This window comes from Emys orbicularis, chromosome 2 (genome assembly GCF_028017835.1).
Source record: "Emys orbicularis isolate rEmyOrb1 chromosome 2, rEmyOrb1.hap1, whole genome shotgun sequence".
Classification (NCBI taxonomy): Eukaryota; Metazoa; Chordata; order Testudines; family Emydidae; genus Emys; species Emys orbicularis.
Genome location: NC_088684.1, coordinates 43,918,784 through 43,943,719, shown reverse-complemented (window position 1 = coordinate 43,943,719; position 24,936 = coordinate 43,918,784). Strand labels below are relative to the sequence as shown.

The 24,936-nt window shown below is 42.0% G+C and overlaps 1 protein-coding gene across 1 annotated transcript in view; it reads right to left on the bottom strand.

The window, feature by feature from the left end:
- The window catches only part of CDH17 (cadherin 17), a 35,493-nt gene extending 13,338 nt beyond the window's left edge, over nt 1-22,155 (bottom strand). Inside the window, exons 1-9 of the mRNA XM_065399469.1 lie at nt 22,105-22,155; nt 16,754-16,855; nt 15,612-15,749; nt 12,590-12,728; nt 8,945-9,103; nt 7,749-7,948; nt 6,279-6,410; nt 3,235-3,385; nt 681-896 (exon numbers count right to left, since the gene is read on the bottom strand). Coding sequence (XP_065255541.1) covers nt 681-896; nt 3,235-3,385; nt 6,279-6,410; nt 7,749-7,948; nt 8,945-9,103; nt 12,590-12,728; nt 15,612-15,749; nt 16,754-16,855; nt 22,105-22,155 — 1,288 coding nt within the window. The remainder of the gene's footprint in view (nt 1-680; nt 897-3,234; nt 3,386-6,278; nt 6,411-7,748; nt 7,949-8,944; nt 9,104-12,589; nt 12,729-15,611; nt 15,750-16,753; nt 16,856-22,104) is intronic.
- Between the last annotated feature and the right edge of the window lie 2,781 nt (nt 22,156-24,936).

Genomic DNA, 24,936 nt, shown 5'->3' with positions numbered 1-24,936 from the left:
AGCCAACTACCAAGCCTTTTGAAGTTCTATCATTTGTTTAAACCATGCTGTTTCATTAATGTAAGAGAAATGTAATCCTGCTTACTCTATGTGCTTCTATCTCCTATGGAGGTCAGTGTAAATTTTGTAAGTTTTGCTTGGCTAAGAACTTCAGGATGAAGCCCTTAATCTTTAATGGGAAAATGTACGTACTTTCTATTCAGTTAACCATCAGGGATTTCTGAGCTCTTGGATAATGAGTCTTGCAAAACCTTTTTGAAGATGAACTTTTGTTCTGAATATTTGTATAAACCATCTGGACTCTCTGGCCAGCTGCACTGAACTCACTGAAGTTTCTTCAGTGAGACATTAATGCTTTCCAATAAAACCAGTGGAAACATCACAAATCATGCAATCCCTTCAGAGATTCCCATGCAGTAGAAAACCTCTTACTGGAGAATTCTAGTGAACCCTCTGCCCTAGTGCTTGCTGAATTTAATTATCACATTATGAGTCATTTCTCTGTGCATCTTTAAAACAATTAAATAAAATTCAGTAAGAAGAGCAGCCCTCAATACTACTGCTTCCTGTAATGCCCTGTCTGGGAATCGCTTAACATGAACGTCGTGGATACTGAACACTGAAACAGGAAAGCTGACGAATGAAATTATTTCAGTGTGTGATGGGCTGTTTGTACTGACCTTTATCTGTCACCTCCACCCTTACAAAATAATTCGAAACTACCCGCTTGTTTAATGAAGAGCTAGATAGCTGGAAAGTCCCAGCTTCTTGCTGGATAATAAAGAGGTTATCTAAAGGGATTTTGGGGTTCTGGTCCACAATACGGAACTGCAGGCGAGAATTAAGAGTGTTTTCTTTATCCATGTCTGTAGCATGCAGAGTTCCAATATTGCTCCCTAGGGTCAAGGAAAGAATGAAGTCAGTTAGATAACACATCTATCAATATATCCTACTTTCCCATTGAATCAAATACTATAGACAATGCTGCTAGTAGGAATATAACAGATACCATGAAAATGCCAATTGCCCGGAAAATACTGTTTGCAGTGTTGCTGTAGCCGTGTAGTCAGGATATTACAGAGACAAGGTGGGCGAGTATGGCGGGCTTCACTCACCACAAGGGGCCCCTCCTTGTGGCGCCTCCTTGTGGATTATCTCCACTCAGGTCTGATGCCCCCTTCCTTGCACCATGGCCCCTCTCTCTCCGGGCTCAGGGTACTACTTCTTTGTGAATCAGCCCCTCCAGCGAAGTCACTCTACTCCTCCCCTTCTGAGGTAACAAAGTCTCTCCAGACCAGCTTGTGCAGTTGGCATCTCCTCCACTCCTGTGTCATTTCCCAGTGGCTGGTAGAAGAACCCAGGCCTGCCCTCTACACCAGGTTCCATCCTAGGGACCCTACAACAAACAGCCCAGGTCTGCATAGTCCTACCCCTTGCTGCTGTTTCCCTGGGCTTCTTCTTAATTAGCCCTCACAGGCTTCCTTTCCCCACAACTCCTCTGGGATTTACCCTTCTGTTAGGGCTGGAAACCCAGGGCTTATTCTTCCTCCTGGGTTTTCACCTCTCTTCCTCTCTGCTCCCAGGGATTGACTGCAGGCCCTCTTCCTGCAGCCTCCTTCTGCTGCAAACTTTCTGGTTTTATAATCCAGCCTATTCCAGCCCAGCTGGGTTTCTTGTTCAGTTAGGCCTGGCTGTCCCTCCAGATGCAGCCAGGTACCCTGGCCCCTCAGGTCCACGTTAAACCTTTCCAGGCATATGTGGAGTAGGCACCCCATCACAGTGAGGTAATAGCTTTTATTGGACCAATTTCTGTTGGTGAAAGAGAGAAGCTTTCAAGCTACTCAGAGCTCCTCTTCAGATCTTGAAAAGGTACTCAGAGTGTCACAGGTAAATACAAGGTGGACAGCTTGTTCCATAACCCTGCAATAACAACAGATGCAAAACCTGCAGACATATCTCCAGTGCTACGGTGATCTGTATCCCCCACAACACACATTTTAAGATGCATGAGTCCCACACGTACCTATCACAGCATATGGTGTACCTCATATAGTGCACTAAATAACCCAATTACAACTATGTGGGTAAAACCAGACACTTGCTACATTCTCAAATGAATTCACACAGAAAATGATAAAAGACAAAAATACCATATCACCCATGGGCAAACACTTTTCACAAAACAATCACTCATCTGACCTCTCAGTCCTCATCCTCAAAGGAAATCTGCACAACACTTTCAAAAGATGAAGCTGGGAACTTAAATTCATAACTTTGCTAGACACTAAAAATCATGGTCTTAATAAAGATATTGGATTTTCTAGTTTATTACAACAATTTGTAATCCACACACACCCTTTTTTGTCCTATGACTGCAGAGGTGTTAAGTGGCTACTTCACCTTGAATGGTCTCTTACAATGTGTGTTAACCACTTACACTAAACAATCTGTTCCACCTTGTATTGAGCTGTGACCCTCTGAGTACCTTCCCCAGACCTGAAGAAGAGCTCTGTCTAGTTCAAAAGCCTGTGTCCTTCACCAACAGAAGTTGGTTCAATAAAAGATATTACCTGACTCGCCTTTTCTCTGGAAAATACTGTAAAGAAACACAGTAGCTTTATATTAAAGCTATGCATCAACATAGCTCAATCAACAGTTATGAGATTGATGCAGGAATTACTGGGTGCAATTCTATGGCCTGTGTTGTGCAAGAGGTCAGAGTAGATTATCATAATGGGGTGTTCTTGCCTTAAAACCTCTGAACAAGTAATGTAGAGACTTAGGGGCAGATTTCACTAACGTTGGTGTAAATCAGAAATAACTCTATTGAAATTAATGTAGTTACACCAATGTAGCATCCATATAAGGGACAGGAGAATCAAAGCACTTATCCAGTGAGAGCAAACCATACTTTTTATCTTAAAAAAGGAAAGCAAATTCTATTGTACATTTTAGCATTGTGATTGTAGAAGAGCACAATATTGTATTTTAAATGACATTTCTGTTTTACGCATTGAGGATTTAATTTTGCAACTCTCACTCACCATGACTAGCTTAGTTGCACAAACAATCCAACTGTAGTCAGTGGGACAATTTGCATGAATAAGCACTATTCAAAGTGAATAAATGTGACAGAATTGGGCCCTGAAACTGTTAATTCTAGTTTCATCAAATGGAAACAATGTTCAGACAGTGAGAATGATTTATATAATAGTTACTTTCATGATGTCTTACCTAATCCTTCATTCTCCTGAACTTCAAATATAGTCAAAGCATTCTGGCACACAGGAGGATTATCATTAATGTCTTCAACCTGAACGAAGATTGGCAAAGGCCGGTCCAGTTCCTCTCCTCCTTTATCCTTTGCAGTTGCAAAGAATGAATACTACAATGATAATATTGCAATTAGGAATAATAAATGCAAGAACTATAATAGCTTCCATTTAAAGGGATCGCAATGAAAACCTTGCTACCAAAAGAAAGCTCTTTCTGTATGTCTTAATAACATTTTCATCTATTTTAATAATAGTTACTTATAGGCTCTTATATGGTACCTATTACCATGTTATCTGAATGCCTCACAATTCATCAATGCATTTATTCTCCCAACACCCAGGAGAGGCAGAAAAACATTGTTCTCTCTATTTCACTGATGAGTAACTCAGATACAGACAGGTGAAGTGCACAAGACGTCTGTGCGAGAGCTGAAACAGAATCTATGGGTGACATCCTAGCATCAATGAAGTCAATGGCAAAACTCCCATTGATTTCAATGGGTTGGGATTTCACCCTATACACCTCTACCTCAATATAACGCTCTCCTCGGAAGCCAAAAAATCTTACTGCGTTATAGGTGAAACCGCGTTATATCTAACTTGCTTTGATCCATCAGAGTGCGCAGCCCCGCCCCCCCCGGAGCACTGCTTTACCGCATTATATCCGAATTCGTGTTTTATCAGGTCGCGTTATATCGGGGTAGAGGTGTATCTCCATCTAGTCCCAGGCCAGTGTCAGTTACAACCACAAGACTATCGTTCCTCTCTGTGGCCACAATTTAGTAAGGAATTTAAGAATGTGCCTAACTTTAAGCATATGATTAGTCGCATAGAAGTGTTTAAAGTTAGGCCCTGCTTATGTTCTTTGCAGAATTAGGGCCTATAACTGTATTCTCTCCTGGAAATACTTATTCTACCTTCAGTGAGAAGTAGGCAAATGATCACGGTTTTATTCATTAAGTCTCTTTTTCATGCCCCTCTTGATGATGCATTGCTGTGAGGTCAGCAAATTCCCAGGCAAATGCTGACTGTACAGTTAGAGAAAACAAACTGAGAAATGCTATGGAAGGTACCATTTTTAAAATTAAACACAAAACACAAAATGGTGATGGAGATCAAATCCCTTTAGATATGCTGACTGGTCACTATGTAGTATTTTAGCAATTCTTTCAACACCACAAGAAGGGAGATTTATAGCCTGAAAGCTTATAAATTATACCATGTATTTATTGCCCCATAAAAAGCATGGCATTATTTTCCTTGTCCAGCAATTCTTTTTCATAAAGAGAATATGTTTAATACCAAAATAGACTCACTTTAATTCAATGATGAACCCTAATGTCAGCATCGCAGACTATTCCTGGGGCTAAGTTAAAATGCAGCTCTTCAATTTTGTATTTATTCAAGATGACAGGCTAGATCCTGTCATCATGGATATGTCTACACTGCCATTAAAAACCCATGGCTGGCCTGTACCAGCTGACTCGGGCTCACGAGACTCAGGCTAAGGGGCCGTTTAATTGCAGCATAGACGCTCGGGCTGGAGCCTGGGTTCAAGGACCCTGTGAGGTGGGAGGGTCCCAGAGCTCAGGCTGCAGCCCAAGCCCAACCATCTACATGGCAATTAAACATCCCTTAGCCCGAGTCAACAGGCACAGGCCAGCCATGGGTTTTTAACTGCAGTGTAGACATGTCTTCAGTTCCAGTCACAGGCACCAACTTTCCACTTTCCCTGCTCCACCCTGAGGCCCCACCCCCACTCGGCCCCTTCCCCCAAAGCCCACTCTCACTCCACCTCTTCCAGCCCCAGCTCCTCCCCCTCCCTTCCAGCACCTCCCACCCGCCACTGAACAACTGATTGGCAGTGAGTAGGAGGCGCTGCGAGGGAGGGGGAGGAGCTGATCAGCGGGGCCCACCAAACAGCTGATCGGCAGGTGGCTGGTGGGTGCTCTATTTTTTTCCAGGGGTATTCCAGCCCTGGAGCACCCCCGAAGTCGGCGCCTATGGTTCCAGTCCACCAGCACAAAACAGTCATAAGGCTGGTGCATACAGCTGTCTCATGATTCCCCCAGCATGGGGGAAACCCCAGGTGGTGTCAGGCCAGCATAGCAGCTCCTGTGCCCAACCCCCTTTCCCACTCTCCCCTCTAGCGTAGGACCTATGGGCCGAGACAAGGGAGCTTAGCCAAAGGGCTGCTGCACTCTAGTGAACCCCAGCCGCTAGACAGACCTCTTAAAGCCACTGACAACTGGCACAACTTGGAGCAGCCCTGGGATTACAGTTGCTGTTCAAATTTAAAGTGTTCTTTGTATGAACACTTGCTTTTAATTAGTGAAGCACACGCATGTGTGTGCTGTTAAATCTTAGCCCTAGCTGATGTAGGCTACACAGAATATACATGACTAATTTCTTTCCTCTTTGTGGAAAGAACCTGTAGGAATGTATCTGAAGAGAGAGGGAGAGTCTGATAACATCTGTTGTTGGGTAAACTCCTCGTCATCTTTACAGTAAGTTCATTTCTTTTGTTTTGCCTATTGTGAAGAGATGCCTCCCCACCCCACCTCTTGGAGAAGAAAGGCAGGAAGACTTGAGAGAGCTAAGAATTCCACCCACCAGCAAAGCCACAGTCCGCCACTCGATCAGGTATTATAACACTGTCTCTGTACATAGCACATGTTCTGTGCAATTCAGGGTAGGCTGTGAAAACTGCAATAACTACAGAACTCGTGTTGCTTTAGAAAGAAATATTATAAAGTGCTGAATTAATGGCTGTTGGGTGGATGAATGTAGTGTGGTGTGATGGGCATGCCTGCTGGTAAATTGCCTGAGAGTCCATGTCTATCAAGTCACTCAAATTCATCCAGAAACCACATCAAATTAAACATATCTATCCTCTTTCTCCTCCCTCTTCCACCACTAACTCTCCTACATTTACACACCCAGCCACTATTGAGTCTCAGACTTTGGGCTACTACATCAGTCAGGTTTCTCATGTTTACTTACCAATTCCTTTTCTTCCCTATCCAAGGGTTCAGTCACATAAATCGTCCCATTCTGATCAATCATAAATGGGAACCTGGGCAGCCTCTCCTTTTGCAAAAGGTCATATTTTGCACCTGGCTCATTCCAGTGCACCTAAAATCCCCAAAATGAGTTAAGACAAAGCATTAAAAGTGTGGACTGAGATGTAACTGGTTGAAGTGCTGGGAATGAAAAGGAAAAGATAGATTTTCTGTTTTGCACATTATTTTATTTTAGGTCATAAACCTAACCATTTGGCAGGCCTTGGAACTGGGACTCCGAGGCCCAGATGATGGTCCCAGCTCTGCCACTGGTCTGCTGAATGTCTTTGGACAAGTCACTCTCTTTGCCTCAGTTTCCTTATCTGTAAAATGTGGATAATAACACTTACCTCCTTTTAAAAGCACTTTGAGATCTACAAATGAAAAGTGCTGTGTAAGAACAAGGTATATTAGTACAGTATTGTAATGGCATCATGCTAATTTACAGCATCTTTTTGTACCAGCCAACTTCTGTGTTTTTCCTCTTCAGCTTTAGTCACTTAAGCAGTTTGGTTTCACAGATGGAAATGTAGAGTGGCAAGTCAAATCTTGGGGGGGGGGGGGGGGGAGGGAGGTGATACACATAAAATTGTCTGCCTGGTCTGGCACATAGTCTGACCTTCCAGGGACTTTAGGGGCTGAACCACTACTGTTTCCTCATGGAGGGGGTGAGGGTGGGTGAGCATAACCAACCCTGCAACTGAAGAAGTTGGAGAATATTCCATAAGGGGAACTTGAGAGAGTTTTCCTCCCTGCTGGGCACCCTCCCATGGTTTGTCTGTGAGAGAGGCAATCAAGCCCTACATTTGCTATTCCCGGTGGTAGTACCTAACACTACCCATATTTTCCCCAACTGTTGTATTCCCCATCTGTAAAAATCCTCCCTGCATTCTTTAAAAGACTAATTCTCTATTACATCAATGAGCTCTTGCTTTCGTAATTCATATTGTGCCAAACAGCCTTGGAATGAGTATTCTTTCTGTTCCTTTGAGTTTTCTATACATCAGCAGAATTCCTTATGCATTGCCTGCAGTTCATAGAATATACCAAGACTAGCACTTTCTGTAAGCTTGAGTGGGAAAATCCTTGTGTCACTGTAATATTGATATTGCTCTGGGCTGTACCTTAATCATCTCCCTAGCATCCATTTCATAATAAGGATATTATAGGGAAATTGACACTAACGCCCTCTTCCAGTTTATGTAAAATATGCCCAAGGGGCCAAATCTTGAAATCCATATTCCATTTTTACTCAGTCCTTCCTCAGCCTAAACTCCCATGGACTGCAATATCCAACATGGAAGATGTACCAAAGTCTTGATAACTGGAAGAAGTTCCTGCAGCTGGCAGGGAACATTTAAGGCTTGTAGATGCACTGACATTAGTCATTTCTGTGATTTCTAGATCCTACCTGCGTGATAGAGATGGGATGAGGCTCAGTAGAGTTTTCTTTGATAGATACTTTCGGAGGTGCCTTCCAAAGGTTCTCCTTCACAGTTATTTCCACGTCAGTGTTACTGGTTAAAGCGTTCTCTGACATTCCTGCCAAATCCTTCACTGTGACAACAAGGGTGAACGTAGCCTGAGTTTGGGGATTTAATAAACGAGAACCTAGAGAACAAAACAAAGAGACATGAGAGAAACTTAGCAAAAGCTCTGTTACTGGTTCATTGTTTAGCTGCAGAGAAATCCCAACCTCTGCTTTTTATGCGTCCATTGCTTTTACAACTGTTAGTCTAGGCTTCTCTTCATGAACTTAAAGATGATCCTCTGTGTTGGAACTTGGGAAACAGGCGAAAGCGGCACTCCAAGAGAGGCAATGGGTATTAACTAGTACAGGTAATGTTTTAGGATCTGATCAAACTCCCATTGAAGCCAGTGGAAGTCATTCCATTGATTTCACTTGGAGTTGAATAAGACTCTTAGCCTGCTACATTGCTTCAATTTCCTGAAAAAGTTGAGAACTACGGTTTTGAGAGATACGCTCTCAGAAAAAAAAAATTAAAAATCAAATGCAGAGTTGCATAGTTGGAAATACACCTGTTCATGACAAATTCTTAAACTAGTACTGCTTCCAGCATATTTAGATTGTAATCTCATTAAGGCATGGACCATCTCTTTGTTCTGTGTTTGTACAGCACCTAGCACAATGGGGTCCCAGACACTACCAAAATAAAAAATAATTAATAATAGCAATAACAGCAAATGAGACTATAGTTCCGTAAATAGCTCCCATTGACTTCAGTTGGAATCACAAATCCTCCATCCCTCTCAGTATCAGGGCAGGCCTTTAATAAATATGTCCCATGGGCTAACTTTATTCTGGGGATTGGTTGGAAAGGAGCTTTCTTCTTTTATCTTGATTCAAGTCCCTCCTAGACCCACTCCTTCCACAATGATCCCAAGAAGAGGCTTAAATAAATAGCTAAGGAAAACTCCTCCTAAATTATCTCTCTTCCGGGATTCCCTGTGCTCTCTGTTTTTAGTCTATAGACTCTTCAAATCAGGAAGTAACTGTTGTTATTATTTTGCATCACATACAGCATGGAACTCGTGGTCGGTGCTTAACATACAAACAATAACAATACTAATGGTAATTTTACATACCAGGCTCACTTGTTGAGATTGCTCCAGTTACGTTATCAATCTGAAAAAGCATCGACTTATAAGGGTTGGGGAAATGGTGGAGAATGTTGTAAAACAGCTGTGCATTGGGAGTTGTAGGATCATCACGGTCAGTGGCACGGACATACAGGAAGGGTTTGCCTGTTTGGATGTAGAAGAAAAGCCAGTAAGAGAATGGAGAAAGGGCCTTGATTCTCTAATCCATACATGTGCAGCTCAGGTGTGGGGGACAGGAGGAGACCCATAGGGATGAGCTTGCCAGCTCCCTGATTCAGGACCTCACATGCCCTGTACAAGTTAGGGTTGCACAGAGCAGCCTTAATTTACATCATTTGCATAAGTAAGGTCCCTCTGGGAACCTTGCCCCCTCTGACATGCCCCTGACATGCTGCCGCTTTCCCCTTACACGATGTGGGGACTGGCTGATGCAGGGTGTGGCAGTGCCATCTCAGCCAGCTTTCCACCTGCACAGAGTTCCTTAGGAAGGGGGGATTCTCTGACAGCTCTCTTTGGTTAGTTTAAGGCCACATCGTGGTGCTTCTGCAAATAATCCATCACAGAGTGTATAGAGAACATGCAACACTGTTACTGCATTTAGAATTGTTACCATTAAAGAGGCTGCTCTACACTAGACCTGGTCGCAAGTTGGGATTTTGGTTTCATGGGAAATGTTGACATAGCAAAATTTGGTTTTGTTCCAGAACAAAAAGAAATACTTTTGAAATTTTCTGCAAAATGGCAATTAAAAAAAAATCATTTGGGAAAATGTAATTTGGGGAAAATTTCACATCACAATGAAATGTCTTTTGAAATGTATTTTTTCCATTTCTACATTTTTATTATTTGTACATTATTTAATGACATGTCAGTGGTAATAGTGCATAGTATGACATACCATAACATACCCAATCGTGTCCTAATATAACATGACATGTCTTTTTTTTTTAATTAAGGCAGATGCTACTTAGTCCAGATTGAAACATTTTAGTTTATTTTGGATCAAAGTGTCTCCTACTTGTAACAAAACATAACATAAGAACAGCCGTACTGGGCTAGACCAATGGTCCATTTAGCCCAGCATCCTGTCTTCTGACAGTGCCAGGTGCTTCACAGAGAATGAACAGAGCAGGGCAATTGTTGAGTGATCCATCCCCTGTCATCCAGTCCCAGCTCCAGAGGCTTAGGGACACCCAAAGCATGGGGTTATGTCCCTGACCATTTTGGCTAATAGCCATTGATGGACCTATCCTCCATGATGTTATCTAATTATTTTTTGAACCCACTTATACTTTGGCCTTCACAACATTCCCTAGCAACAAATTCCACAGGTTGACTGTGTGCTGTGTAAAGAAGTACTTTTTTGTTTGTTTTAACCTGCTGCCTATTAATTTCATTGGGTGACCCGTGCTTCTTGCAGTATGTTAAAGAGTAAATAACACTTCCTTATTTACTTTCTCCACACCATCCATGATTTGATAGACCTCTATCATATCCCCCCTTAGTCATCTCTTTTCTAAGCTAAACAGTCCCAGTCTTTTTAATTTCTCCTCATATTGAAGCTGTTCCATTCCCTTTATCATTTTTGTTGCCTTTCTCTGTACATTTTCCAATTCTAATATATCTTCTTTGAGATGTGGTGAACAGAACTGCATGCAGTATTCAAGATGTGGGTGCACCATGAATTTATATAGTGGCATTAAGATATTTTCTGTTTTATTATCTATCCCTTTCCTAATGGTTTTTAACATTCTATTCACTCTTTTGACTGCCACTGCACACTGAGCAGATGTTTTCAGAGAACTATCCACGATGACTCCAAGATCTCTTTCTTGGAGCTAATTTAGACCCCAACATTTTATATGTATAGTTGGGATTATGTTTTCCAATGTGCATTAGTTTGCATTTATTAACATTGATTTTCACCTGCATTTTGTTGCCCAGTCACCCAGTTGTGTGATAACCCTTTGTAATGCTTCGCAGTCAGTTTTAGACTTAACTGTGTTGAGTAATTTTGTATCATCTGCAAACTTTGTCACTGTTTACCTCTGTTTACAAAACAATTTGACCCTTTTCACTACAATACAAACAACAGACACTTTTGATTTTTTTAGTCTGTGTTATGTAGCAGTTGCCATAATTTTTTAAAAATAAAATATTTGACTATTATATTGTCAAAATATGACATGAACATATATGATGTCATATTATGCACTATTACCACTGACATTCATTAAATAATGTAAAAATAATTTTAAAATGAAAAACATAAAATAAAGTTCAAAATAAAAATTTCATTTTGAAACTACATTTTTTAATTTTTCCAAAACAAATTTTTTTTTCAAATGAAAAAATTTTGCTTTGGGAAACATTTTTGTTGCAGGAAATTTCATTGAATTTGATATGATTTTATGAAAATTTTCAGTTAAATCAAAATGGCATTTTCTGATGGAAAAATGGTTGAACAAACATTTTCAGACATGCTGTATAATAGACCTTCTTGGTGAAAAGCATAATGTGGAACATTAAGAGATAGTGGAGAGTATATCGAAGCATGGAACTATGAACAAACTTTTAAACTTTAATTGTTGATCCATTCAACATATAAAAAACCCTATCACCTGGATGAACTGCAAATATACTCAAGAACTATTGCATTTCTTTCTTGCCTGCTCGAGCCTCAGATTCCTATACTTTACTAAAAGCTCCTTTTTTGTTCCATGATTTGAGGGCATGTCTACACTTACCTCCGGAGCGATCAATCCAACAGGGGTTGATTTATCGCGTCTAGTGAAGACGTGATAAATCGACCGCCGAGCGCTCTCCCGTCGACTCCGGTACTCCACCGGAGTGAGAAGCATAGGCGGAATCAACAGGGGAGCGTCAGCAGTCTATCTACCGCAGTGAAGACACCGCAGGAAGTAGATCTAAGTACATCGACTTCAGCTACATTATTCACGTAGCTGAAGTTGCGTAACTTAGATCGATTCCCCCCCTCCCAGTGTAGACCTGGCCATAGTGTTAATAGCTGGTTATGTCTCTTTTTTCATTCTCTTGGCTCTTATCACTATTTTCCATACCTTTATGACTTCTAAATTGGTTTACTGCAATCTACAATACAAAACTACTTAGAAACTACTGATGGTGCAGCCCACTTTCTGGGCAGTGTTTTGCCACAGGAAATATAAAGCACCAATTATCTAACAACTCTAGTGGCATCTTTTTTCCCCCCTCTAGGGTGATCTATAAAGACCTAAATAATTTAGATCCCTTGTAACACCTACTTTCAGTGTGATCTTGGGCATGTTTTTTAACTCCTTTTAGCTTCAGCTTCCGTCTGCAGTGCACAATGGGGATAGTGATATTTACTTACTAAATAATGTTTGTAATATGGTAAGTTCTGTGAAACATTTCAGCTGTGATAGACACACATCACTCTGTTTACCTATGTGCTATTTGTATTATATTGTACCCAGTCATGCCTTTAGTTTGTAACATCCTTTTTGACAAGGTGCTATTCTTTGTTTAGCATTTTCAATCTACTATATTGCACATCCTCATTAAATTGCACGGTATACATTTTAAATAGTAACAATAATAATATTAATTATTAATGATAATGGCCTTTACCTGGACGGGAATTCTGCCATACTACTCCAGAGTATTTTGACTTCTCAAACTTTGGTGGGTTGTCATTAATATCCTGAACATTGATAGTAATAGAGTAGGGACCTTTCACTTTCTGTCCCGCTACATTCAGAGCCTCCACCTAATATTGAAAAGCAAAAGAAATGGCCAGGAAAGATTTTCACTTAAGTGAGTTGGAAAATTGTATCCAGCATGTTAAAGCTGAAGAGTAAAAATGGTCTGAACTTGATCATTTTCATGTGAAGATGAGACTACATAACAGTCATGACAGCAACTGCTGAGACACACTCAATAAATCTTGGTACCACCTCATTTCAAAGTGAGTTTCACTGGAATGGAGCATCATTAGCATACACCCTTATTATAGTTGTTTTATTTTAAGCTTCATTAGTCGTGACACTGTTCATCGGATGATTTTCATTGCACAGTATACAACCATTATAAAGTAGCCCCTGATGTTAGTGACCTGTTTCAGTAGCAGTCTGATCTCCATGGTGGAGACCAGGTAGGTCTTAGGTCTGGAAGGTGCTGGACCAGGGCAGAGTGCTCAGCACCTTTCAGGAGCGACTCCTTAATGCTTTCCCTCTTCATATAGAAATTGATGTTTTCCATACCACAGTGACAAAAGCATGAGTATGTGTCTGCTTGAGTATGCTATTCTACAAGTGGCCAGAAAAAGTAAACTGAGCCACAGGGTCAGTCTAAGGAATTAGCCACAGAACAGTGTGTTAGCAGAGCTGTCCAGGGATTTTCCTTTGCATAAACATTTTTGAGATTTTGGCATTTTGGGGGGGGGGGTGTTGGGAGGGGAGAGGTTCATTCTGAAAAATCTCAAAAACAAATTGTGGAAAGGAGACTGGAAAAATTCCACTGTGGTAGGACCAAAGCAGAATGTTTTGGCTTGTCAGCTGCCTGCCTGGTTTTTAAAAAAGCAAACTGAAAAAAAAATTCCCTCATGTGGCATCAGTCTGACTCCCACATTGGTCATTGACTAAATTGGAAACTTATATCCCCAGCACAGACCTTTGCCACTTGAGCTAACAGAGTAATTGATAGCAAAGTAGGTTGTCATTCTCTCTATGAGCCAGCACTGGAGACGGATGAGACAACACTTTGCCAGAAGGTTTCACAGATATTTGCTTATAGCAGAGGAATGGTGAGACTCAGGAACCTTTGGTTCCATTCCAGGCTCTGGAGGAGAGTGTGCTCTTGTGGACGCAGACTCTCTTCTGCCTGTTTTCCCCAAGATTCCCCCCTTCTGCTCCATACCCTCCAACCTGTACCTATCCCAGTCTTGTCTCTTCTCCAGCCCTGCCTCTTTGTCCAAGTCCCATTCTCCCCGCCTCCCCAGTCCCAGTCTCCACTCTTCAGTCTTCTCATCCCAGTCCAAGTTTCCTTGCCTGTCCATTCTTAATCTTCCCCTTCCATGATCCATGTATAAGTTTCAGTCTCCCCTACCTACTCCCAATATCTCCCCCTCCCTACTCACAGTCTCCTCCCTCAGGCAGTCCCAGTTCCTCCCTCCCGTTCCTCATCTGATCTGTCTCTCCCCACATACTTCCTCCCAGTCCCAGTGTCCCTCCCCAGGCTCCTCATCCAATCTCAGTCTCCCCCACATTCTCTCCTTGGCCCCTAGACCCAGACTCTTTTGCTCAGACAGTCCCAGTTCTCCCCTTGCACCCAGCTCCTTGTGAGCTGTCTCCCTTTGCCCCACTTTCCCCCCACACTTGTTCCTAGTCCCAGTCTCCTTGCCCAACCAGTCACAGCCTCCCCTTCCAACTTTTCCAGCCTCTCCACCCAGCTCCCAGTCCCAGTCTCTTCGCCCAACCAGTTGCAGTCTCCCCCTAACTCCCTGTCCCAGTTTCTCTCCCCACCTCCAGTCCCAGTCTTATCAGACTCCTTGGCCCAATCTACTCCATTCACCCCTCCCCCACAATCCAGCTCCTCTCCCCTTTGTATTCAAATTAGACAGCTTCCTCCTCCATGCTGCCTGGATTCCAGGGGCTCAATGAGTGGACAAGAAAGACAGGCTCCCTGCTCTGAGTTCTGGTGCTGGCCCCACCCTGCCCTAGAGCAGTAATTACAGGAAATTACAGGGAAAGTCTGGTTTCACCCCTGTATTGCTGGCCTGGAGCATGTTCAGTCACTCTGGGAGGATGGTGCACGTGGAGTGTGGTCAGCACTAGGAACTGTGAGAGGCTTGAACATGGATGGAATCTTCAGCAATTTTAGCTGCTAAAATGGCAGATGTCTCTACTGAGCATGTGCAAACTGTAACTTTTCAAAGGCTTTTAACTTGTCCAAATTTGGGCAGATTTTCCCCAGGATGACCTAGGGCAAATCTTTGACACAAAAGCTTTCCCCCTGATAAATTTCAAACCCCTGCTCCAAAGCATGGGATCACTAGTGTCGTTCAAAGAAAAGGACGCCAGAAATTTTTAACAATTTTAACAATTTCTTTCCCTACTCTTGTTCTTGAAAACAGCTGAACCACTCTGGCTGAAATTAAAAAAACAAAAAATCAGCCCGGGGCAGACACCCAGGATGAAAAATTTCAACCCAGGTGGTTAAAATTGGGCCAAGTTATAAGCCACTGAAAACAGGATCTTATCATGGGAAGTGTCAGGCAGCCATAGTAGTAAGTGGCTCTACCAGACCTACAGTCATATCTGGATCATTTATAAAAGGTTTGTCCAAGTACAAAGCATTCAGCACACATTTTCAGTGTCCCAACCCCCTCCTCTGATGACAGTAGCCTTCCACTGTAAAAACGGAAACAAGCACTCAAATAAATGAATATAACATAGCTAGCTGTCCCCAGGCTGCCAGATGGGGAGAAATGTCCTGGAGTCAAATTCTCTACTGGCAATGAATTACGTGGCAGCAAACAGGTTGGTAGGAAATTTCAACTGACATGTCAGTTTCAAATTTCGGCAAAAAAAGAGAAAAATTAATAACACTCCCCAACTCTTTTTCAACCTGCTCCATTTCTCATTTATTTCACCTGTAGCCTGTGGATTTCTTTGTTTTCCCTGTCTAGAGACCCGTTGAGATACAGATAGCCGCTAGTTGATGCAATCTCAATGACGCCATCTTTTTCACCAGACAGTCTCAAACTGACAGCAGGCAGCTCAATTGTAAACTAGAGAGGAAAAAAGAAAAGTCAGGGGAAGAGGTTCCTTTTCAGGAATATTTCAGAGAATTTAACTTTCTTAAATCACAATTTTTTAAATTCATTGTCAACATTGCTCCTTGCTAGAGTGGGCAAATGATATTCAAACACATTGGTGTTTCTCCTGTCTTAAATTAGTAGATGAATCATTGTTAACATTACTTTCCCAGCTCTAGCATGCAGTAAGGGGGAAAGCAGACATCTGTCTAAAACGGAGGCTGGTCTGAGTACAGGAATGGAAAAAACATAACACACTCATCCTCCGTCTATTTGAGTATTGGCTCTGCCATTCATCTTTTACTAGAAACAAAGCTCGTGACAGTTGGAATGACTATCACTGTGGGTAAAAGGAATCTCTAAAGAAAAGGAAATCAGGTAGAATGCAGTTCACAGATTCATAGATTCACAGGCCAAAAGGCCCACTGTGATAATCTAATCTGACCTGTTGTATAACACAGGCCATAGAATTTTCCCCAAATATTTCCTTTTGAACTAGAGCATATCTTTTTAAAAAAACAACCAATCTTGAATTCAAAATCGCCAGTGATGGAGAATCCACCGCCACCCATGGTAAATTGTTCCCATGGTTAATTACCCTCACTGTCAAAAATGTAGATGTTATTTCCAGTCTGAATTGGTCGTGTTTCAGCTTTCAGACATTGGATCTTGTTACGCCTTTGTCTGATGGACTGAACATGAACTGCATGTAATTTCTTAAATTCATTCTCTAGGAATGCTGATTATAGCAATAGACTATTTTAGATTTATCCTCTTGGAACTCATTTGATAGAGACTGATGCTTTAAATTTTATCAGCAGGCACTAAATTATCAGATAATAAAAGTCAAAGTTTCTATCATAACACATCTTGGGGTTGCTTTTCCTACTGAAATCAACAGCAAAACTCTCATTGATATCAATGAGCATAGAATGGGTCTTTTGAACAAAGAGCTAACACTCAGAGTTAATGATTACCTGGTATATTACATGAACTCCAATTGTACCTTCTGATACAGAGAAAGTCATGTCTTGCAGAGGTCCACTGGCATACAATTCATTTATACCATGGCACGTAGCCTGTGCAGGAGGGAAGTAGAGGAAGATGATCAATATATTTTCTATGCTAGCTGCAATTCAACAGTGGCCCTAGCATCACTGCAGTATGAAAAAGAAGCTTTTAAAAAAAAAAATTTGCACTAAAATAACGTGAAGTGAACAGTGCTGAGAATGGCTGGCTTTTAATGTCGATTTTTAATGTGTTTTTAATTATTTTTCATGCTGGTTTTTAATGTAGATCCATTTTTTTTAAATTGATATCATTTTTTAAAATTCTATTTCAAAACAAATATTTAAATGCTGCCTTTTTCCAATGTAAATATATTACTTAATTAAATGTCACATGCTCAGCTTGAAAAAGGAACCAATTTGTGTGCACAAACGGACTGAGGGCTAGATTGAGACCATACATCTAGTCAGAGCTGTAACTAGGCATTTTAGCACCTGGAGTGAGCAAGCATATTTGCGCCCCCTAGAAGTGATGTGTGGCGGGACATGCAGGGTCACCCCTCAGATTTCTGCTTCCGTTTAGCACAGAGGTTTTCAAACTGTGGGGCACACCCACCTACGGGGCGCACCCCACAGTTTGAAAATGGTTGCCTCTGGCCAGGAGCCAGCAGATCAGAAGCTGATGGGAGCCACCCGGCCTGCTCGGGCCCCTGGCTCTTCGTGCCCGCCCTGCCCTGCTCTGTACCTCTGTATGGGTGGGTGCTCCCCAAGCATGGCGGGCAGCACAGCTCTGAGCTGTGCCCCTGACACACTCTTGCCTCTCCCCACAAAGCCCAGCTGCTATGAGATGCTCCCCAATGGGCTCACTCGCCGCTGCAGAGCAGCAGCAGAACAGGGACAGTAGCTGGTTCAAGAGGGCATCGCCAGCCGGTATTGGGCTCCTTCAGCATGAGGAGCCAAGGGCCCAAGTGGGCCGGGCATCTCCCAGTAGCTTCCAATCTGCTGACTCCTGGGAGGAGGTGACAGTTTTCAAACTGTGCTAAATGGAAGGCAAAAATCTTGGGGGGGGGGAGATGTCCCCCCCCACACACACACACGTACACACACACACACACATACTGCCCCATTTTCCCACCCCTGCACCTCTGCACCCTGGGCAGCTGTCTCACTTGCCCCTCCCCAGTTACAGCCCTGTGTCTAGCCCCCTATAAGGGACAGCAGATAGCTGTGCTGCCCTAAGAGCAGCTTACTTTCATTCTGACTGGCATCCTGGAGGCTCTGCCCACTCCTGGCTAACATGCCTGTGGTGTTGGGGGCGGGGAGGGGCTGGGGTGGCTGCTCTTCCATCCCCTCCTCAGAGTGCTCATGCAGGGGATTGGGGATCAGGGCTTATGCCCCTTACGCCTCTGCTTGTCCATGTAAGGGCAAGTGACAATCTTGCCCAAAATATGTCAGTTGGTTGAGCGGAGAGCAGAGCGGGCCAGGGCCTAACAAGTTTCCAAAGGGTGGTTCTTAACTACAAACAGTGAGGAAAAATGATTTTCCAAATGATGACCAATACCCTTCACAGTGTGTGCCTGTGGATTCGATCACCTGATTTCTGATATTCATATTCTTTTTTCCTTCTTGTTCAAAACTGACTTGTCTTCATGTCACTGGCTGACAAACCAAGACTACAGCCTGTACAGCGATAGTCTTCCCTATGTACTTCACTACTAAGAACATAATGTAAATACACTGCAGTAGTTATTGTCTTTTTAATGGGATTGACGTTCATTGTAAACATCAGTGTTCCAGCACAACAGTTGTGGTTATGACCAAAGCTCCCTAGGAGTGGACATGCTGTTCGAAGTTTGCTTCCTGCTCTAATATCTTGCTGTGTTATTAAAAACATTAAATAAAACCAGTTTTCTGAAGCAGCTTTTAACATATACACATTAATGTTTCAGTAAGCTCCAAAATTTACAGAACATTTTTAAAAAGTGCTTTTAATGGATTAATAATGTGCAAACATTAAGAATATCCATAGTGCAAGTCATTTCCTTCCCATTAACTTTCTTTTAGTTTTGCCAGGGAAAACACAGAACAACAACTGATCATCATAATGGTACCTGATTAAAATAGGGACATGGCATGTGATAATACAATTTCCTTAATAAAAACATAACACCATGCTAGTTGTTTATATGAAATTACACACAAAAAACTATGTTAAAAGTTACTCAAAAGTTAGGAACTGCCAGAATAAAGGTTGTCTGGCAACCATGATTCAACTCCTTTGTGCATATGCATTATGATAGCCTCTAATTAATTTCATGATTACATACTGTTTTTTCCACAGGACCCTGCCTCTTTCAGTGCACTGGCTGGATCTGCTTTGGGGATGAATCAAGGTTGTATAGGGAAGGTGGCTGTTGTCTGTGGGACTCCCTGACTCATTTGTTGCAGAAGTTGGAAAGTGTGTAGTGAATGAGGCAGAGGATTAGGGTCTCATAATTAAGGCAGTCGAATGCCACCCTTGAAAACTGGATTCTAGCCCTGCCTCTGCCACACAATTCCCATGTGAGGCTAAACAAGTCAGTGGGAGCTGTGTTTTGATTATATTAAGTACTACGTAATGCTAAGTACTCTGAAAATATAGGTCCTAAGTATCTCAAATTGGACACCCAAAATTAGTGGAGACTTTGACCTTAATCTCTCTATGCCTCAGCTCTTCATCTGTAAAGCCACCACACCTCACAGGGGTGTTGTGAAAATAAATGAATTAATGCTTGTGAAGCATCAGTGCCATAGAAAAGCCCATGAGAAAATTAATAATTCTGTCTTCAGGGCAGAGTTTGAAGATTGAGGATAAATCAAAATATTGAATAGCTGTTCATTAAGTGGGCACTGGCCATCCTATGCATTGAATGAGGCAGGAAAATAGTACGGATCGTGTAATTAAAGATTGCATCATAATGCTACTGGAATAAAATCACTTTTATTCCAGATCAGTGTGTCCACATGTGGAATTATACCAGCATAGCTATAGTGGTATAATTATACTGCTGTGTTCTGCTGGTCATTTTCCCTGTGGAGATAAGCCCTATGAGTGAATCTTGTCTGTTGGATGCCTTCCATCATAAATAAGATCCAGTCCTTTGTGGAGAAATTCACAACAGAAATCCAGAGTCACAGGGCTAGAGACACAAAGGGATTTAGGTGCCTAACTGCTGCAGTAGGTGCCTATGTCCAAAATGTATATCCTCAAAACCCCCGCTCAGCTGCCACCTAACCCTGTAGGCACCTAAAGTAGCTAAGCACCCAAATATCTGCCATAATGCCCCCCCACACACATCTGGAACTGTTAGTGAGCATGCACAGAGCCCCCGGAAATAAGTCCTGACACCAATCTCATACCTCATCCCAGGTGGAATCCTCAGACTAGGTGTTCCCTGCCTATCTTGCCTGCAGGGCCCAATTCCATAGGCATTCTGAGAGGTAGGCTCTCAGTTTCATATCCCCCTCTTCATGATTTGCTCCCACATCTCCCAGGAGAGCACCCTAACCACTGAGCTATGGGATATTCTGTGGTGGGGCTGTTTCTCTCAATCTCTCCCCTTGAAACTGTTCCACTTTGTATAAATAATTATATAGTCATTAGAACAAGGATGTGAACTTGTGTCTCCTGCAGCCTACATGAGTACCCCAACCCCTAGGCTATAGCACTGGTGTTATGCTCTCTGGCCCACTGAATATTTAATTATTTATACAAAGTGGACCAATGCTGAGCCTAAGTTCCCTTCGTGGATCTAGCCTCTGGGTATTATGCAGCAAAGTGCAGCCGTGTTAAAGACAAGTGTATTCAAAGTACATGCTTCCATACTTACTTTCCAGGGAAAGACTTTATACAAGCTATGACAGAGGACTTGCAAGGCTCAGTACAGTTTACCATGAAGTGCCATTGTGCTGTGCTTCAGGTGAAGTTCAGCTGACATTGGATCCTACTGTGAGAGAATGATGACCATGGAGCTGCCACCTTTACTTACATAGTGTTTGTGCCCTATTGTGCAAGTCGGCTCAGGGAGTTCAGAAGGGCTTTTCAAGAAGTAAGATCCCTCTCAACAAGAGCAAAGGAGGCAGAATCCAGCCTTATACATTGTAAACTGGTTTTTTTTATTATTATTATTATTGTTGACCATTGGTTTTGGAGGGATTTTACTTTGTCATGTTTTATAGGTTGATGTGTCTATTCTGAAGGAACAAAGGCTAATATTGTTCAGTCTAACTGTAGGGTTCAAAGTTTAGCTCTTGTATCAAGCAACAGCTATCTCATCCTGTCAATTAAAACTGCTTTATATGAGCCATAAACATTTCCTAATGCATGAGTATGTTGTGAATCATTATTCATGAACCAACAAGGAAGAGCTGTTTACCTTTTTGGTCTAGTTTCTGTTTGGCAGTTGCTACAATCCTGTACAAACTATAACCGTTGCAGTACAATTTCAGGAGTTCTGTAGGTGCACCAATTGGCAATAAAAATTTGAAGTACAACAAGGAACATAGGATGAGTCTTGCAATCCTATGTTCACACAAGTAATCTACTGAGGACAATGGGATTTATGAGAGTAATGGTTATACTGGTCTCCATATTTGGGGGGGGCATTGTTTTATTACAGGTTTGATCTGACTCTTTTATACTTTATGTTAGTTACAAATGCAGCTTAGAGCCCCAATCCTTCAGCCTTTACACATATCAGTAATTTCATTGACTTCAATGGGCCTGCTCCCATAAATGAGGATTACTCATATGCGTAAAGGTTGAAGGTTTAGGCCATAGATATGAAGTTAAGTAAAATAAATAAGTATGATTTAAATGATATAGCACAGTCTGTCCTAAGAAAATGCATTTATATAGCAGCACAAGTGTAAATTATAATACAGAGCACAGCACTAAACTAGTGTAAAAAGTCATCACTGTTTGATGATATAGGGTGGAATCATTCTCAAATCTTTATTAATGTGAGGTTCAGCTACAGCAAAGAGAAATACGACACCATGTCTTAATCATACTCCCTTAGCAGATTTAGTTACTATAGGAGAAGTGTAAGAAGATCTTTTTATTTAAAGCTTGTCACCAAACTGTTTTTTTAAATGACTGACATTAATTGTAATCTTTTGAATAAGGATATGAATGCCCAGGATTTTTATCCACAAAATATGTTGCCCATCCTACTTTTATACTGAAATGCCATTTATGAAAGATAATTTAAGGGCCTGGATACATCTGTTGATATTCATAGGTTTTTACCAACTAAACAAAAGAAAAAGCAATCACTCACCAGGTGAAATACCAGGAGATAGAGTAGATGAAGTCCACAGAGCTTAACCATCTTGATGATTTCTTTTATTTTGGCTTCTGTGAATGATTACATAATAGTTTACAATCCATTCATCTTAGTCCATCAGAATTCTCATTCCATATATTTATAAATAAAGGTTTAAGACAAACTTTTAAAACCTGGGTGCCAAAAGTCAAGCTCCCAAATCCATATATAGGCACCTAAATTAATGCTAAATTAAAGCCTCCTGAATTTCAAAAGAACTGAGCACTCAGCTCTCAATGACAGCCAGGGCAGTTCAGTGCTCTTACATTCAAGGTTGCTATTCAGGAGCCCATCACAAGGAACCCAGCTTTGAAAACTGTGGGTTCAGTTGTGTGTATCACTTCCTGTCATAAATCTAAGGGACTGGTGGAAATGAAATTCCCTTCTCCTCGGGTTAGAACACCTCCACTTAAAGGACTAGACCAATTCTGTAAAGCAGTGCTGACACGCAGTGAAAGTTAATGTTGCAAAAAGTAGTGGTGGTCTCTGCATTGATCATTCATATTGCAGTTGAGCGCTCAGCACCTCTGCATCTTGGCTCTCCCCCATTCCCCAGTACACAACCTTAAGCTACCAAGCCCCAACCACAGGGAGGGAAGAACATATTGTGGAGGCAGAGCCCTCTCTAGATTCCCTGCTTTTAGGGCTTTTCCATCCCATTTAATTCTTCTGTTGTCTCCTCTACAATTCACAGGAGAAGGCAGTTTCTGGACTCATGCATAGGAACTATATTGCCCAGCACTAGGAAGGCTGTATTTGTTTCACTGTATACAACAGTGCTACACAAGAGGAGCTTGACTTTGCACTCCCCCACCCACCCATGTGAGCAGGCATTAGTGATATAAAGAATCCCACTGAACTCAGGGTGGCTACTTGCAGGGACAAGGCCTAATTGCAGAGGTATAGAAAGAAGAAAACTGCTTTCCACTGAAACTGCAGGAAGAAGTTAGATAAACAGAAAATTAGCATTTTGCCAGGAAACGGGTTCACATCCCACCCAGTTGTCGATTATCCTGGCAAAGGAGGAAGTGAAGAAGGTGACTCGCTTTTCCATGTGCGGCAAGAGAATCTGGGGTGTGGTCTGAGCAGTACTGAAGGAGAAACCCTTGGAGCAGTCAAACCTGGGGAGATGGTTTGATCTGATCTTTATGTTATCTTACTGGAGGAATTCCCTCCCACTTTTTAATAAAGCCAAACCCCAGAAAGAGGATGAGTTTTGACTATACATACCATGGAGACTATGGTAGCAGAGTAGGTTGGCAAAGGTACCCACTCACATGGCAGTTATATACTACCTTGTCCACTTAAACCAGGGATCGGCAACCTTTGGCATGCGGACCATCAGGGAAAGCCGCTGGTGGGCTGGGATGGTTTGTTTAACTGCAGCGTCCGCAGGTTCGGCCGATCGCAGCTCCCACTGGCCACGAGTCACCGTTCCAGGCCAATAGGGGCTGCGGGAAGAGGGCACTCTGGCATTCCCAGGGGTCAGAAGCCCCTGAAATGCACAATCCCCTATCGCCCAGGAAACCTCAGAACTCATGAATCCAACTGATCCAACTCAGCTGGTCCAGTATAGAATGCTAAACCGGCTGAGACTTAGAGAAGGGTTTTAGCTAACATACAAGAACAGTATAGGGTTAAGCAGAAGGAGCAATATCTATCTAAGCTCTTTCTAACACACACACAAAAATGGAGAGTTTGACAGCTGAGATCCAGGCTGAGGGTTGAACTAGTTCATTTCACCCACTTCTCTTTTCCTAACCAGTTTATATATCCCTAATGATCTTTTTTTATGGATCCTCTGTCTAAAAACACTTAAAAATGAAATATATATGACTCTAGGGTATCCAATATGCAAATATACAAGCAGTTTTTGGTAATAAATGCTCTGTGAGTATAGTACCTATTTCCAGATGAAGAGTTAAAAGTATCTGATTACATGAAAAGTTTTTAAAAAAACATATTTTAAATGCCTGCTTTGTATTTTTTGTTTTAGAGATTCAAGTTTTAAAGTATAAACTACTTTGCCTTGAAGGAGAAAATTGATCTGCATCAGATACAAACCACTCCTAACACTAGTAATACAGCCTTCCATTTTCCAAGAAAAGGAAAAGCGCAGGCCATCAAGTTGCTAACATCACCAAAAACCCAACTCCCTTGCTTTGGCACTTAAAAAACTTCCAAAGAAATGTTAGTTAGAGCACCCCTTACCTTTAGTATGAAAATGTTGTTTCCCTCTAAAATATATTTCCCTCTTTGAGCCTTTAGAATCACCTGCTGCAGTTAATGATGTCTCTCTGTGTATCTATGCACAGTTTTTGGTTCCTCAGATTCTCCCTGCAGGTTGGCTCAAACATTAACTACATTGATTACTATTGCTCCATAATGACTAGGTGTGGCATGAAATGGCAGCTATGAAAGGAAGTAGTATAGCCATGAAATAACCTACTCCTCTTTAAGCATTTTTACTTACCTTCGGGATTTCAAACTGAACTCTGCTTTTGAGTAAGAGAGCAAGGAGCTACGGGTAACTAGTTACATAGATAGGAATAATTTCTCCTCTCAGCCTCTATCTGTAAGAGAGGAATTGGAAAGGGATGTACAAAGGGCACTGTCCTTCTGGGGAGATACTCTCTCTGTCACTTTGTTAGTAACGGCGATGACTCAAGATCAGAAGACAATAACTTGGACATGAGGGTGACCTGTCTTTGTGACCGTTGATCAATGCCGAGCAAAGAGAGTCTGTTCACTAGGAATAGTGCACCCGATTTGGATATTTGGGTTCAA